General features: G+C 40.6%; 1 protein-coding gene across 1 annotated transcript; it reads right to left on the reverse strand.

Annotated features, from left to right (window-relative positions):
• Nucleotides 1-91: 91 nt before the first annotated feature.
• Nucleotides 92-9550, reverse strand: LOC310853926 (putative ATP-dependent RNA helicase DDX4; the record flags this gene model as incomplete). Its single annotated transcript, XM_083758400.1, has 19 exons — nt 92-97; nt 2598-2705; nt 2813-3065; nt 3169-3260; nt 3629-3839; nt 3928-4094; nt 4829-4958; nt 5307-5461; nt 6017-6169; nt 6260-6402; nt 6490-6529; nt 6623-6658; nt 6750-6785; nt 7498-7533; nt 7634-7675; nt 7928-8014; nt 8670-8729; nt 9084-9131; nt 9527-9550. The coding sequence occupies 19 exons, from the start codon at nt 9548-9550 to the stop codon at nt 92-94; spliced, it is 1827 nt and encodes a 608-aa protein (XP_083614526.1).
• Nucleotides 9551-18565: the final 9015 nt, after the last annotated feature.

Here is an 18565-nt window from a genome sequence, read left to right on the forward strand (position 1 = left end):
TAACTGACATGACATCCCACAATGCACTACTGCTGTCCACTGCCACTGCCAAGTAAATGTTTTGTTCAAAGCAAAGCTGCAGGGCTCTGGTTCACTTCTAGAAACACAGATGAGTCTCACACTGCAAGAAATCTGTGTTCCAGCATGCAAACCAGGCTAAACACACTAGAACTGAACCATGTTTATTTACATTGTGAACAAAGGTTGAAATCAAACACTGTTCAAAGGTTTGGCCTTTTATTGCAGAACATAATGAACATCCATGCGATGTGAAATGTAATCAAACATGAGATGTTGTATACTTTCCTTGCATCTTATTAAGGTGGACAACTGGACATACCTGAAATGTAACCAAGTATGGAGACGTTGCATACTTTCCTTGCATCTTGGTTAATTTAAACAAGACGAGTAACAGGTCAATTTATGCTTTGAGCTACAAGTGTCGAACGACAATGTCTTCAACGTGCTGACAATATAACAATGTAAAAGTAGTCTTGTGCGTCATAATAGTAGAGCTTACTTTATATTCCAAACCAGAGTAGGCCTGTGACCTTTTCTTTTTAAGCGTCCGCAACTATACATATTTCCAGTTAAGCAACACAGCAACTGGAACTTTGAATGTCCACTAGCCACACAAAGCATGAATTGACCTAAACTGTAAATATTATCAACAAGAACTCGCTGTGAGATGGCCACAGCATATCAAATAAAAGTAGACTGATACTTATTGACAAATAAGTAATACAAATTTTCTATAACTTTTTTTAAAGGGACATTTTCAAACAAGAGCCATGGCCTCATACTGAATCCAAATTCAGCAAACAAAATGTAAAAACAAACACTTGATGCATTAAACGTTAATGCATTAAAAATTTGACAAAGTAAACTTTAAAAAAAGGAAAGAAACTGCAGGATAAGTAGTCTTGGTGTAGCCAGATGATCAGAGTTCTCCGCTTAATGATATATCTGGGGAAAACTAAATTCATGGAATGGATTAGGATGCCGGAGAAACCCAGCCGTAACAAACCTACGCCCACTTGATCCCGATACTATCCCATTATGGTTTTTCACATTACCAAATGGTTTCCACCCAGTTTTAGCCTAATCACTGAATTTAGATGTCACCAGATGTATCATTAAGTGGAGATCGTCTGACTACGTTAAACTAGCAGGAGAGTGGCAATCTATTCCCACTCATCTTCATTCTGGGAAGCTGCTGGCTGGCTGGATGCAGAGTTAGCTCCCCCCTGAGGGCAAAAACAGAAGCCATGTTGTCAAGCTTAGGTTTGCTATATTGCACTTGCCTCCAGACAATGGGTTTGTTTGGATATAATGAATCTGTGAGTGCACATATCCAAACGCACCCTATATGCACAAAGATGTGTGTTCTATATATGTTGCTATTCTATTGCTGCACGCCATCTGGTGCACCTATTTTGCATTATAAACATAAATTGATTGAAGTGCACATTTTGTTGTCTGTATACTAAACGTTCACATGGATCACCATAGATCCTTTGGCTTTTGTGATTAACCCATTTGGCTTTGGTATCATACTGCTGTACTTCTAAAATAAAACAAATATTCAATCAAAAAGTAAAAAGTATATTCTGTTAGCATGTGATGTCATTTTAATTTCCATTTGTTCCAATTTCTGACGTGTTTTTATACATACTTTACTCACATCAGAAATATCCAATATCTTTCAACACCAGCATACAGTGTTCTAGCCGCAATTTGCAACTCTAGATTTCTTTATAATGGGATGAATCTAGAGTTGCAACAAGCTCCATCCACTTCCTATTCATCATTTTTGGTTTGCGATCTGCTTGTCTTAAACGACGTTAAACTCACCAACATTGCAGCTGTAGTCCAAGCTTGAATTATCCTCTTTCAATCTGCCGAGCTTGTTTTTCATAAAAATCCACCGTAGAGATGTTATGAGCTACTTTCTGTCAAGACATCCTCTGCAAGTGATTATTTTTCTAAGTGCTGGAGTTTGGAAGCACTCGTCGTATGTCACTGAACGGCCCTGCGTTCAACCCGTTTCGAATTTGCACATAATGCAGGAGGCAGCAGCGCGACCCGTTAACAGAAACGAGTGCTTCCAAACTGCAACACTTTAAAAAATAATCATTTGCAGAGGATGTCTTGACAGAAAGTAGCTCATAACATCTCTACGGTGGATTTTTATGAAAAACAAGCTCGGCAGATTGAAAGAGGATAATTCAAGCTTGGACTGCAGCTGCAATGTTGGTGAGTTTAACGTCATTTAAGACAAGCAGATCACAAACCAAAAATGATGAATAGGAAGTGGATGGAGCTTGTTGCAACTCTAGATTCATCCCATTATAAAAAAATCTAGAGTTGCAAATTGCGGCTAACAGTGTTCCTGTCCTGACTAATATAGGTTCTGGCCACATGTAAATGACCTCTGCAAATGTATAGTCTCTTCATGTGCTAAATAAAGTTCATAACATGCTGCGACACTACCATATACTGTCTTCATCAGGGTAATTCTACTGAATGACAAGCCACCAACTTAATAGATGATAGCTCTTAGGGTCACAACAAAGGTCGAATGAATTCACAATTACCTTCCTAGAGTCTGTGGAAGCAAAGGTTCCTGAGTTGAAGCCTGTAGATCCACCGGCACCGCCGCCCATCGCTGAATCCTCAAGCCATTTAGGCACCTCCTGCTGAGCCTATCGATCAGTCAAAAGAAACAGGAACCATTAGAGCTGTATTTTTAAGGCATTGTCAGAGCAGCATGTTGAGGAGTCAGGTAACCTACACTAGAGAGAATTTTAACCAAGGAGCCAGCCATATGGTTGTCGTTGTCAGGATCGTAGAAGGAAATGGCTTTCCCAGTGTTGCCACAACGACCGGTCCTCCCGATGCGGTGGACATATTCGTCAATGGCTTTGGGGAGGTCATAGTTGACCACGTGCTGCACATCGCGTATGTCCAGACCTCTTGCAGCCACAGAGGTAGCCACCAGGACGGGACATTTTCCAGAGCGGAAGTCCTGTAGCGCCTGCTCTCGCTCACGCTGCTCACGGTCGCTGTCAAAAGACACAGTACAGGTCAAATGCTCCTCTGCTAAAGATCATGCTGGAATAAACAAATTCAATATATATATATATGAAATATCAAGCCACCACTTACCCATGGATACTAGTGGTAGCAACCTTCTCCTGACACAAAAATGTTGCAATGAAATCGGCTTGTCTCTTCGTCTCCACAAACACCATTGTACGCTCGGTTCCTGTACAAACCCCAACAAAAAACAACGCATTTAGTTATTGCCAGGTATTTCTAACAAAAAGGGGAGACACAGGCACAGTAGGCTTATTAAGTTGTAAGTAAATGTAGATGAGTGTCAGTGTATATGCATTGCGTGGTTACAAGTGTATTCTGCGTTGTAAACCGTCAAGGACACATACAAACAAAAACCTGTGGAGCCAGTGACGAGGCAGATTATAAAAACGCTTTTTGAAGTTTTCTGAAAAACTTCATATTTATATAGCATCAAAATCTTTAGATTTTTGAATACAGAACCCCAAGAGGGGTTCCCGTCCAGAATGTGTTAAAGGCAGGATTAACTGTAGCTTTTAATTCAATGCACTGCCCCCCCAACCCCCTCAAATGGCTTAATAGTATACTTGGAGGTAGTGAGGTTGGAGACGTTACCAGTGGTCTTTAGGACATCAAGAAGTTGATCTCTCTTGGAGAACTTGGTGACCTCAATCAACTTCTGCTCCACATCACTGCAGGCTCCGCCCACCACACCCACAGCCAGGAACAAGTAGTCAGTCTTGAGGAACTCAGCGGCCAGCCTGTAAAAAAACACCATGCAGAGAAATGGATCAGTATTGAGGAGTTTCACATAAAGACAACCTATAGAAGATACATAACGCAGTGTACCTTTGGATTTCCTGAGGGAAGGTGGCACTGAACATCAGGGTCTGACGCTCCTCTTTTGGTGGTATACCAGGAGAGCCCACCAACTTGCGCATGTCAGGCTCAAAGCCCATGTCCAACATCCTGTCTGCTTCATCCAACACCAGGTAACGCACCTTACTGAGACCCACCTTGAAGGAACATCAGTTATTATGGCATGTATTATTCTCCCTGGGAGCAAATTAAGCTCAACATAGTAATAGATGTTGAGCTGATGTTAGGGGTTAATGTTAACCTATTTAGACCTGAGCTGGATTCTACAAAATGTCTTCTAAATCATGACAGTTTAAAAAAAAATCTGTGGTTCTCAAACTATTTCATGTCAAGGACCCCAAAAATGATATGTAATAGGCCTCCAACCCCAATGTGAAAATATGTTGTTCCAGGGACCCCCCAGAAGCAAATATTTGATTGAAAAATGTTCGCTCTGAAAGAATATATATTCCAAAATTGTGCCACATTTTCACGATTTTTCAAAAATAGCAGAACTACTCATAGCACGGCACCGCGCTATGAGCTTGTAGATCTGCTATTTTTCAATAGCTAAAAGTATAACATAATGCTTTAAACACCAAAAGGCGTTCCTGCCCAGAATGGGTTAATCCAACGAATCGATTTAATTGATTATGAATGATTATCTATAATTTCGTAAAATAACCAATTAGTCCCTATTTTGGTTATGTAATTATAGACAAAAAACCAATTTGTTAATATAAATGTAAAATAACACTTCATACATTTAATAAAGTATATATATATAAACAAAATGCTTCTAATTATTATTTTTTAAACAATCGATATAGTAATCGCTAAGAAAATAATTTATAGTTGCAACCACCATTACTGAATTGAAGGCTTCCTTTACCTTTCCTCTTTGAATCATATCCAACAGCCTTCCTGGAGTCCCACACAACACGTTGCATCCCCTGCAGATGTCTCTGATTTGGTGTCCAGTTGCGATTCCACCATACACCACAACAGGACGCACACATGTCCTACACAGGTCAGATGAGAAAAATGTGTTCATTAATATACTACTATGGCATCATTGGTGTGTTTTATTGGCCTCTGGCCATTGTGCACTTTTACACTCAAATTATTATGTTCCGTGTTGCTACTACACTAATGACAAAGCTGTATGATCTAAACTGATGTCACTTCTGCTAATAGATATAGTTCAAAATGCCACTAATTGATAGTACCGGTAGTTCAAAATGCAGAGGACAGCTTACATTTTTCATATTAGACTGCTGCTGATCTCCTGAAAGTTCATCTGAGCTTGCAGATAATTATGTTTTACCATGTGCTACTGCAGAACTTCAAACTATTGTGACAATACACACCCATGGGCGAACTTCCTGGCCTCCATGTAGATCTGATTGATCAGTTCTCTGGTTGGGGCAACGATCACGACCTCAGGTTCCTGCAGCTCACTGAACTGACTTGCTGCCACTCCGTCTGCCATCAGCTTCTGGAGCATTGGCAGCAGGAAGGCAGCCTGTAGGGAGGAAAACAGAAAACCAAGCTCACCTCCACTACACCCATATGTAGTGGTTCATTACACCACTTTTCTTTTTTTTAAAATTTTTATCCCACGATTTTGTAACCCAGTTTTCTTTTCACCCAGTGCCAATTATCTAATCCTGGACGCTACACTTCCTCTGCCAACCTGGGGGGGCAGCGGACTGACCTCATGCCTATGCATGAGGAGTCCAAGCTGCTTCTTTTCACCTGACAGAGGGGAATTTCCCCGGCCGGACGTAGTGCGTGGAAGGGACACGTTATTCCGACCAGTTCCTTTCCCCTCCATCAGGCGCCCCGGCTGGCCAGGGGGAGGTAGTTTTAGAGACCAGGATTACGGCATGTTTTTGTGAGGGTATCTACCCTAGGGGACAAGGGGAGAACATGCAAACTCCACACAGAAAGGCCCTATCGCCAACCCCCGCCTCGGGTATGGGCACTGATGACGCCACTTGATGTATTTTTAATCTGAACAATGTGTCCTGTCCTGAACCATAAGTCATTCTAGATGAAAGCATCAGCTGAATCTCACCGTTTTGCCTGAACCAGTCTGGGCACAGGCCATGAGGTCTCTGCCCGCAGCGATAATAGGGATGCCATGCTTCTGCACTGGAGTTGGCTTCAGATAGCCGGATTTGCTCACGTTCCTTTTCAGGGACTCGCAGAATTGTGCCTCCTCGAAAGTCTGAAAATGGATACAAACAGGGTTTCATTGCCGTCCAAGAAAACTACTCACGACTACTAACTGATGAGAACACTGGTAACAGATCATTACCATGATGGCCTTTGGTGGGTTGCTGCCACTAACATCCACCATGATCTGATCATACTTGTCAAAGTTAATGCCAGATTCGTAGTGGGAAAAAATGGATTCTTCATCCTCAGGGAGGGCTTCAGGAATATAGGTCACCTTTGGTCCTAGGGAAATTGATAATGTTTAGTTAGAATGACCTTTGGACAAGTACACAAGAAATGTATCACAATGGATGCATTTATTTGAATTACTTACTCTCTTCACCTCCATCTTCAGTGTTTTCTGTTGAACCTATTACAGATAAAATATATATTTTTAGCATGTGTACCCAATGCAAGCTGAAGCTAACCAACTCAAACATGGAACCTTATCCACACAAATTACCTTTAGAAAAGACTTCTTCATCTTTGCCACGATATCCTGCAGCATTACACAAGAAGGATCAGTTGACATTCACTCATGAACATGACTCATTAATTCACTTTACAATTATGTATCATGATAAATTTACCTCCTCCAGAACCTTCTCTTTCACCCTCTGTTCCACCTAAAAAGACATGTCATGTCATTACACTTACATCAAATCTTTGCAGTTACACTAACATAGAATTACTTCAGGAATACATTTTAATTATTTCTCTTGCCTTTTTCAGGCAAGTAGAGCACAGTAAAAGCACAAAGCTAAAAAATGAAACTGCACACATACAACTATTTTCAAATGCATAATCTTTTTTCCCAAAGTGAAAAGAACAAGGAATATTGATTTGAGACAAAATAAAGATTGATGGCAGTGAGCAAACATTGCAGCTGCCTGTTTGCTAGTCGATAGTCAACCATTCCACAACCATCCGCCTCCGTAAACTCCTGCACAGGAAGCGCTCATCCGTTCGTAATTTCAGGTCACGAAAATGTTTTTAAATATCTTTTGACATATATTTTTGAATTTCCATTTCTGCTAAGAAGCAAGCTATAGGCTTCAACTAATTTCAATACAGGACTTATTTATGCAGCTGCAATTGTGAATTGAAGTGGCGCAGGTGGGACATCAGAAGTCTAGCGAGTCGGTGGTGCAGGTGCAATACACCATGATTAATGTAAGACACTTCAGGACTGTCTTTTTTCCACAGTCAATTTTGACATGTTGGGATTCTACAAGCTTGTTGTGGAATTTTCCAGATAGAGCTGACTTTAACAAACTTTATACCAATATTTACTAACATTACCAGAGAACTTAAGTTGGATTTTTAATAAAAGTATACCTTGACGGAAGCCACCTCTGCCTCCACCTCCAAACCCTGGGAAGAAGAAATAATACAATCAGTTCAATAGCAAATACTTTATGGACAATCCAGTGGTCCAGTTCATCTAGTTTAATCCACCTCTCTCCTTCGTTACCTCCTGTAGATCCTCCATCATCTCGACCTCCTCTGCTGCCTCCTGTCAAGTACAAATATTACCGTCATAAGCTGTAAGAACCCAATACATATTATTTTACTGTGTATACTTAACTTCTTCCTTGCTTTATATTTCCTTTCAATTTCTATTTTTGGTTGTGGCTCGTTTGAGAGGTGACATAAGAGCCACTGATTTCAATGGCTGTCTTGTTAAAGCATGTTTTCACATGGATTTCTTTCAATAAGCTACTTCACCAGTATGAATTATATGTAGATCAGCCACAGCCAGACTCACCTCTGCCTCCTCGTCCTCTTCTCTCTCCTCCTTCACTGTTCCAGCTGCTGCCTCCTCCTCCACTGTTCCAGCTGCTACCTGCTTCATCTAAAACACAATACACAACTCAGACATAGTATAATATAAACATGTACATTTTTAAGAGTGCAACACCAATAATACTACAAGTACTTAACATTCCCCTTATCAGCTCCTGAAAAATAAGGTCAAAAGTTTAGCTATATTTAAGCTATCAATGTGTTGTGAAACAATGTCACAGACACATGTACAGTATGGTAGGGCTTCATGAGACTTGAAAATAGAATTCCAGAATAATGTAATCTTAATTTACATTGCATACATTACAAGCATGTATAAGGGTTTAATGGTTTGAGTAAAACTACCGGTACAATTAGTTAATGTTACTGTATGGTGAAAGCAGAGCTGTTTTGACAGGCTTGCACATAAAAATGTATGTTTACTTGATTCATTCTGAAATGCACCTTTCTCTTTTGCATTCATGTGTGCATGAAGAGTTTTCTGCCTTTGGCAGTATCAAGTGAAGATGGATGGGGAGACATACGCAGCAAAGGTCGTCATGAACGGGACTCGAACACATGACGCCCTGGCAGGCCAGAGCCCATGTAGCATGAGCCTGGGCCTCTTGGCCAGCGGGCATCCCTTGACAACTGTCTTTACTTATCATGCGCAGTAATATTGATAGTATACCACAGATTTGTATGCAGCCCAAATGTGTTCTTACCCGAGTCGCTCCTAAATCCTCCTCCTCGTCCTCCTCTGCCTCTTCCTCTTCCTCCACGACCTGTATAAAACACAGGCAACCTCAATTTGGTAAATCTAATGCTGGATGTTTATTGTTGTGCTTAAGTTATTAACTATGTGTGTTATTTGACATATCTGCACTGTGTAACTTTAGTTAACGAAGCGTCCAATGCAATTAACTTGCCCCTTGAGACAGTAGTTCAATGGTTTGAAATGTGGGACCCCCCCCCCCCCCCCATCTTGCATTTACCATAAAGTCAGAGCAAAGTGTAAGACATTCAACTACCAAAGCAATTAATTGAGCCGATTCAGACATCATGCAACTATTATCAGGCCCAGTACCAGTGGTGGAGAACAAATTTAAGGAATCATATTTCCCATAACATACACTTACCTCTGTCATTGTCATCCCCTCCTCCAGATCCTCCTTTCCAGGAGCTCCCTAAAATACACATACATCACAGTCACCCATATGAACATAATTCAACTGATAACAATATTAATTGTCTGTTGAGCCCACTGTTACATACATAAAGGTACACCATCAAGTCACTGGTAGCAATGTTCTTTTTTTTATGACTACTTTAAACAGTATATGGCAATATACTGTAAATGAGTGTTATAGCAAAGGGTTCATTTTCAGTCATAATTAAAAGAACAGTCAGGATTTTGCTGTGTAGCTAGCTATGCATAAACCCACCACTGCTTGAAGCCTGGCTGGTGACTGCACCACCGGTGCTGGTTCCCTGTAAACATGGACACATTAAACGTGTTATGACTTCAACGGAGTCTCTCAATGTTTTAAACAGGTCAGTTAAATTCCCTCTCTGAGGTTACCTCTTCCTCCCATTCGTCGGCCATGGTTGTCAGCAGTCTTATAGCCTATAATAAATAAATAAAAATGCAATCTTTAAGGCAAACATGTAAAGTGAATTCATAGAGCATAATGTCTAACATTTAAATGTCGAGAACGTCCACATTGATATTAGGCAGTGGCCCCGCCAATTGAAAAGATTTTAGTACCAGATGCACCCATAAGAACATTTTGTTGTATTGTAGAATTCTACTGTCTGTGGGGAGATAAGTGGAACCTATTATCTTTTAATACATTATCTCACTGCAGGTTAACTTATAAGTTATAACTGGTGAAATAGTGGAATTCAACTTCATAGTTTTGCTCAGGAGTCAGGGCCCACATGGAACTTCCTCAAGGGGTCCCCTGGATTAACTAATTTTGAATACACGATGTTTCGCAACTGTTTATTACAATTCACAACATCAACTCAAGTTAGAAGACAAAAAGACGACTTTGCATGTCGTTGAGCTTTAAGTGTCATTTTATTTGAATTTCAGATCAAGGAGTTAAAACAGTTGTCATGTTAATATAACTTAGTTCAGTTTGTTGTCCCTTATAGTGATTGAATACTTTTAAGTTTTACAAAAGGACGCTAGAACGTCGATAAACCAAGAAAGCGTTAGGCTTAGCCCAAACATTTAGAATACGTTAGGCTATGGCTTGTTTCCATTGTGGACGTCCTGTGTCATTTTATCGAAATACTATGCAAAAGTACCGCAGTCACCCACGAAGCATGCATTTATTGAACATAAACCAAACTAAATACTTTTTTTTTACTGGGGTAAAAGAAAATGTCGTGTAAAAGTCGCCACACGTGGTGCGTTGTCTCATTCACTCAGCCTCAATGATTACCCTCGAAACCACATTGGTTAGCTCCTCTCGGGACCCTCGCCCTCGGTTATACCGAGAGCCCCGAAAGGGGCTACCACGTTGGTTTGTGTTTAATATATAGGCCTAAATCCATCCACATCGTATCATGACGAAGGGTTCCGACTTTTAAACGTTGAACGTGCCGTGGTCATGGAACCTCTAAACATCGAAGTGTGCTCCTCCCCTCGCCTTACACATTATTATAATGTTAACTTAACATTGTGTTCTCAATCATGTATACATTCAGGTTTATTTTTTATTAAAAGTCGTGTTGCAGGCGGCCGCCATTCCACATGGTGCGGCCTCTTTAGTCTATCATGACATCAATCAACTTTTACATTCACGTCCAAACAGTCAAACTCCGAACTAAAACCCTGCTGTTTGTAACTACAGTAAGTATTTCGACACCAAGTCACGCATATTATAACACATACATTTACATAAATAAATTGTGCTCTTCGTCTTTTCGCCGACCTTACCTCTTCAAAGTTGAGAAGAAAAAGGACGATTAATGCACGATTGCACGTGTGCGTAGACTGCGCGTACCGAGCAGAGGAGATGATTGACAGGCTGATTGACCTGTGACAGGTAGCACAGAGCCTTTAGACCCGCCCTGCCACGCCCCTAAAATCGCGGCGATAAGACTCCCATACCCCGGCCGGTGGGTCGCACCCTGATTGGTTAGAACGTCGCCAGGCAACGGGTGGTCGCTGGTTTCGTTTTGTTTGTGAAGGGGGCGGGTGGAGGTTGGGGGTTTGAGGAGTTCGCTACCGACGCCAGGGTAGCGAATGTATTGAATTGGAGATTGGAGTATAATGTATAGGTGTAGGTAGGTGTACCAATGCACCATCATGTTTCTGAACTTTCATCTGTTCTGAAGAATGCACTGGAGCTTCTAGATTATCTTGCTAGGATGAGGATCATGATGATGATCATCTCACACACACACACACACACACACACGCACGCACACACACACACACACACACACACACACACACACACACACACACACACACACACACACACACACACACACACACACACACACACACACACACACACACACACACACACACTGCCCTGGGCTGAGGGCTCTAGCAGCTGAGCTGAACCAAAGTAAGTCAGTGCAGATGGTGGTTTTGATTATTCAGAGGAAGATGCCTAATGTAAATGATGTAGTGTTGGGTGGAAAGTTGTTTCATAGACTGAAATCACTGTGGTTATGGTTCAACATCGGTATCTGTTCAGTGTTTCCCATTGGAAATAATCTAAAATAAAGTTGGAATATTCTTTAGCAGCACTTTACTCCCCCTAGTGTCACAATAGTAGAAGGCATTGTGACCAGCTTGGAGGAGGATGGATGTGTGAAACTGGAGTCATTAAAGTGAGGGGAGGAAATTTGTAGCATGAGAAATAAATAATGCTCTCATTACATCCCCAAAATACTAGTGTAAAATATAATATAAACCTTCCTTTCAAAATGTAATCTGTTTTTGTGGTAGCTGAAGCAAATGTGCTGCCTTGAAGAGGTCCAGAGTGGAAATGGGAAAGGGGTTTGATTGATTGTAGTATGTATTCTGCAGAATTACAGTACATTTCAACCACAACTCCATACAAAAACTGTTAACTGTGGGACGACACCATAAAGCATTACACTTGTTTAAAATAGGGTCCACCATTTTCAATTCATCAGAACGGGGGGTTCAGATTTTACGGGGGCCAGTTTCGAATTGTAGCCGTCCGTAGGTGCCCTTTGAGAGAGGTTTTGAAGGAGTCAAGGGATTCGCAACCCTAACCCTAATACCAGACGCATCAATGCGTGTCCATGCATGGAATCTTCTGCACACCTACTATGCATCTGTAGTACACCAGATGCGCAGATATACCTGAATAACATATAACATATTACGGTGATAAATACCTCATTTACACAGATAAATTATCTAAATACCTGCTTCGGTTCTCCCACCAGAATTGTATAATGTTCTGATTTGAAAGTTTGTTTCATCAACAGTTACGTAGTTTGCATCAAAATCCTAAAGAATGACTCTGATTCTTTTTTCTTTACCTTTACCAGGTTGTCGCCCAAACCGGTGACTCTTATTGGACACTCAAGTCTGAGTCCTGGAACACAAAACCTTGAGCCTTACCAGAGTGGAGCCATCCTGGACCTGTACCATGCTTTCACAGCCATGTCCCCCTCATCTATTCTGAACTCAAGTACCTGGTGTACTGAGAAGTTCTCCTTGAGAGATAAGTCAGACAACAACCTCAATCTTTCAACCCCTGTCAAACGCATGTTTGACAGTTGAGAATCTGATTCCTCTGAAACTTTTCCACACTTTAGCCAGCATGGGGTGCTTTGCAAAAGTCTAAAAGCCATATATACATTTTATATTATATATTTTATAGTGTTTATTTTGTGGCAGTTTATTTTTATTTTTATGTTTTGGTAGCTTTTTTCACAGTAGCCATATTTATATTATAATATTATATGTACTTAGTTTTGATTGATGCTGATTGATGTTTAATAATTTTTTATTTACACCATACTAGTCAATGTTGAATAGTCGAAATACACCACAATGTATTGCGCTCAACAAGTTACAAATAATAAATTGTGAATGAGAAATAAGCCAATAAATTGGAGATTTCTTTTATCAACATGTTGTAACCGTTTCCTTTTTTTCAGTTCTAGGCTAATTCATGTAAACATGTAAATGGAAATATTATTCCAAATGTAACTTAACCGTAACTACATCTAATATTTTAATAGAGGGTATGCGCGTGACATCATCATCAAACCCGGAAGTTACGCAGGAATGCCTACTGAGTGGCAAAAAACTACTTTCTAGCCTTGACAACCCATGCATCCAAACAGAAAAGGTCTAAAAGGCTATCTGATTGCGTTAAACAATGTTAATCTCACTTTGCATGTTGCTTTGCCACTCGATGTGCCATTCACTTTAAGCATGTGCATACCCTCTATACTGCTGTAGTCAATTTTATGCTTTTAATATGTGGCTGAGGCTTGGGTAGAACAAACCTCAGTCACATAAAAGAAAAATCAGAACTCTTTCACAGTAGCTGAAACCTTCTGAGACAAACTGTGGCTGGTTATTTAGTAACTATGCACATTTAGTACTGTACTTCAGTACAATGTTAAGGTACTTTTACTTAACCAGAGTATTTCTATTTTTGACACTTTATACTTCTATTCTAGTACATCTCAGAGGCAAATATTGTACCCTTTTTAACGCCACTACAATTATTTCAAACGGCTTTACTAGATTCTCTGAAGATTTAAATTATAAAGACAAAACATACTCAATTAAGCACTTTTCAAAAATAGATGTTCTAGAAGTTCACAGCACCTCACAATGTTGTGTGTGCTTGTAGAGCTGTCAAGTCAAATTATGATTACAGGACTTTTACCTGTAACAGAGTACCTCAACATTACTACTTTAACTACAAAAAAGAATTTGAGTGCTTCTTCCACTACTGCACTATAGAAATGATAACCCATGTGATTGCTTTAGCTACATGTAACAGGACCCTCTGGGTCATACACTTGCAAATGTACCCCTATAGGTTGAGTTCAATTAAGATTCAGGATTTTAGGGTGTAGTCTGGCAAGTTCACTGAACTTGGTTTATTTATTGGTACCACAACTATATACAATAACACTTAATTACTCACTTTCAAATAAAATAAACACATTAAATGTAAAAAATATATTTAAAGAAAAAATGAAAAACATCATTGAAAAACCACAGCCCCCTAACACAGTAACACACCTATCTGACTATAATTAAAATATGTTCACTGTGATGGATAAGACGGTTTGAAGACCATAATATTGAATTTAATTGAGGGTGCATTGGTAAATAAATATGTATAAAATATCTTTCATACAAATACAAAGAATGCAAAGACAGACGTGAATAAAACGCAACAATTTTATTTTATAATTCAAACAACAAAGTTTTTATAACAATATTTATAAAAGTGGTAAAACAGATTAGTATATACATTTATTGACCTAGTCTGGCCAGCACATCATTGTATGTGCTTCAGTAGAATCACATCCCTAAATCACATTCATATTTATAAAATAAATACCTCTTCCTTATTAATGTATTTTGTGTCATACAACCAGCACATTCAAGTAAGTCACCATATATAGTTCAGCCTTATTGTTATGATTCTCTAATATTAATGTTCATAGTTGCAATGGCAATTCATAGATTGTCGACCTCTCGTGGTAGTGGTAATTGAAGGCCAACTCAATATTCAGACCCACAAACTGTCAAGTGACTGGTGGGTGTTAGAATCCTCTGCTCAGAACTAGTCCCACACAGACATTGTCAAGGACGACGCAGCTTCTGAGATTTCCGTGGGGATCTGGATCTCCACAAAGCCCTTGTTGAAAAGCAGGCACACTCCTGATTGCTGGCGGGAGATGGCCTTGGCTTGTTCATGTGAGAATGCAGGATGTTTGCCTGCTTTTTGAAGCCTCTTCAAGTCTGCACCGCCACAGATCCCACTTGCCCAGTCCAGGTTGCCCTTTGCTTTGGCTGGAGCCAGATTGTAACTGTGTATGTCGTTTTACAGCCGCTGCTCTTCTCTGTTTCTTCAATGTGGTGTAGAGCTGCTGCATCTGACACACACGGTCTGTTCTGACTCTCCAGCTTGTCCTTTTCCATGATGTCTCTCAGCTGCTCATCTTTACTCTCCAGTGTGGTGGACATCTGCGAATTCTCAGCTTTTAGCCGCTTTATCTCCCGTCTCATTCTGAAGATCACTGTGTCCATGGTCTTCATCTCTTTCTCCATGTTTTTAAATTTGTCTGCTTGGATTTCAAACAGTTTGTCTTCCATCTTCTCCCACAGCTCAATTGAGGAACTTGAGGTGAACCATTTATCTTCAGCCGTCTGGGGGTCATCCTGACTCTGAACTTGAGGTGATGGAGGTGAGGTGGTGATATGTGAATCAGCTGTAGTCTTTGATTTGCCAAAGAAATGCTTCACCGCCTTAATGAAACAGGCTGCTTTTCCTGTCCTCCCCTTGCTGGAACCAGGAGCAGTGACAGTGCTGTGATTGTGATCCATTCTGGAGGATTCCATGTCAGTTGTTTCCACCATAATACAGCTGGTAAAACTTGTGTGACTATTCTGCTTGCTAGCACTAGTAGACAGGATTTCCATTAACACTAAATCACAGGTGTTTGTCTGTGACAGGCTGAGCCCTTTTATTCCAGACCAGCTCTGGTTCAGTGTAAACAAATCACGCCGCTACCATGGTTACCGCGCAGCTCCACCAACCAGAAGATTCTGTCAACAAAGCAACGTCACACCGATGTGACATTGTGACCACGCCGCTACCATGGTTACCGCGAGCTCCACCAATCAGAAACGGTGATTCTGTCAACACGGCAACGTCACACCGACACGGGGCCGCCAAGTCACAACCTACCAGACACCACGTCATAACCAACACGGGACGACCAGACAGTGACGCTCTGGCCCAATTTAAATAACGCGCTGCGGCGCTACCATGGTTACAACGGGCAGCTCCACCAATCAGAAACGGTGTTCCGACTAGGTTCGCTCAGAGCATAGGCTCAGAGCATAGAGGCTCAGAGCTTCAATGGCTCTGGTGATCCCATACCCCGGCCAGTTGATCGCACCCTGATTGGTTAGATTCGTCGCCGGGCAACGGGTGGTTAACGTTTTGCTCAGAAATGGAATCTTATGAAATGGGCTCTTTAGTGTCTCTCAGACCCAAAACTAAAGATTATTTTGTTGTCGTTGGATAAGATTTTGTCCACAATTCCATGCTGTATTGATGTTGGAATGGTACCAGTAGGAGAGATAACAGGCAAAACATTGATCAAAATAACAATTCTTGTAAGTTAAGTAATGCAGATGTTTAACAATAATGTAACTCTTGAGAGCGTGAAATATAACAGGTCCATTTAGTTGCATTTTGATTTTACACTTCTCAAGAGTTAAAGATCTATAAGGAACGGGTCCATTTGGTTACCAACTCTCCATCATTTAGCTGACGACCACATGGAACCCAACGGACCACTGGTTGAAAACCACTGCAATAAATGAACCTTGCTTTCTGCACTTCAAACAGAGCAGCTCCAGACATGATCTCCATGCTTAAGAGGAACAGCTGTGGTAAGTCTCTGGACATTGCCAGACAGGCCAGGCCGCCAGAGACATGCTGGGAGGAAACGGCATTGCAGACGAGTACCACATCATCTGACATGTGATGAACTTAGAGGCCGTCAACACATACGAGGGTATGCAAAAAACTAATGCATGGAATAATGATATATTAACCATCTTTATCATTTACCGGTAGTCAAGTGCATCTATTCACATTTTAGTCCGGGGTTTTCAACGTTTTCAAACCACTTAAACCCTCAATAGGCCTACTTGACCTTTGGCTTGGTACTTGGTCTGCTCTTTTTACCTTGTACACCAAGCCACTTTAAAGAAAATAGCAGATCTGCAAGCTCACGTCTCTGTAGATCTGCTATTTTCAGCTAATGCTGCCCTCAAAATAGGGATGCGAGGGTTCAAAAAATAAAGTTCCTATCACACAAAAGTTTTGGAGATTTGGAGACCCTCTTGTATTGTACTATGAGGACGGGTCCCAGACCCCCTGTTGAAGACCCCTGGATGAATCTATATAATTTTGTCAATATCTGTCAAATTCTTAATCAAACCGTCATCATACCAGTGTAGTACAAGATCCACTAGGGGTCAGCAGTGTTCAAAATATTGAAGGCTGACACTTGCTGCTGTAGAAATGAAGATGATAGCTTTACGATTGAATAAAGCATGTTTAAATGTATGATCTCTGTATCTATGTACTAAAAATGTAACCTGATCATTATGTTGTCTTATTTCCACAGGAACGCATGACATTCATGCCTTGATTCTGGGCAGAGCCATCACTGGACTGCAGTCTTTCACTGTCGGGAAGTAAATCCTTCCAATCTCCAATGGACTTGAGATACACAATGGGTGTAATGCATGGCCTGGTTGGGCAAATGTTACCTGGGATATGTAAACAATACCTCAGTTGTGCATTTTCAAGCTGCTGTTGTTGGAGATGTGTAATCCTTACGTGTGGTGTGTGTACTGTCCTCTATTTATGTTAAAGGGGGTCAATCTACAAGGCAATGGGTCCACGCGTGATATTCATTTTGTAGTGTCATTTGAGTCAAGGGTTAAAACAAGGTGCATTTCAAAGGTGTGGCATACTGATTGAGAAAGTTTTATTGATTTATGTAATTCTTTGTAGCCTACTGTAGATTAATGGATGCGAAAAGTTTAAGTGAATGTAGCTGAGATACTGTAGCCTATATGGTTATGTGTGGATCATTATTTTTCAACTGTATGACAAAGTTAATCAACTTTAGTAGAATATGGCAGTGCATAAATATGACTTCTAAATGAGACCGAATTGGAGTTTCTTTTTGAGTTTGCACATTGAATACAAACTTTAATTGTGTTAAGTTTATCCCATCTGTGGCCATCATGTGCAGCATAAGATTCAGCTTGGTGTTTTTTTTGTAATCTCTTCACAATGAAGGCTCTTAAAAATTGTAGGCTACTCACATTCCTCCTCCTGATACTTTTGTGAGTGGCTGGGACTTATTATTTGTTGCAGGGGTGAACATAGTGTGTTCTTACAAGTTGTAGTGCATTTCCTTTTAATAAAGTACTACACTCAAGTACATTAACGCATACTTTAATTAGTTTAAACCGTGACCACAAGACAAAGGCCAAACGTATATATAAAACAAAATCATATTGCCAGTATAAGATCAGTAAGGGGTAGTGTATAAAACATTGTATACAAACAAATTACTGCTGTGCAGTGACAACACTAGAGAGAGCGAGAGAGGTCAATTAAAAGATTCAAAAAGGCAGAAACTTATCTGGCATAAGAAGCCCATCATGCCCATGTACAGAAAAAGCACAGCTAATGTGCATTTCATAACTCAGAAACATAAAAACAGTACTGTTCTGGTGTCGGGACAAGGTCAAGACTCGCCAGCGCCTGGCTGACCTCCTGGAGCTCTTCATTGAGCTTACTGCAGCTCTCCAGCACCTCTGACAGCT

Source organism: Protomyctophum parallelum, assembly GCF_964188405.1.
Source record: "Protomyctophum parallelum genome assembly, chromosome: 23".
Taxonomy (NCBI): Eukaryota; Metazoa; Chordata; class Actinopteri; order Myctophiformes; family Myctophidae; genus Protomyctophum; species Protomyctophum parallelum.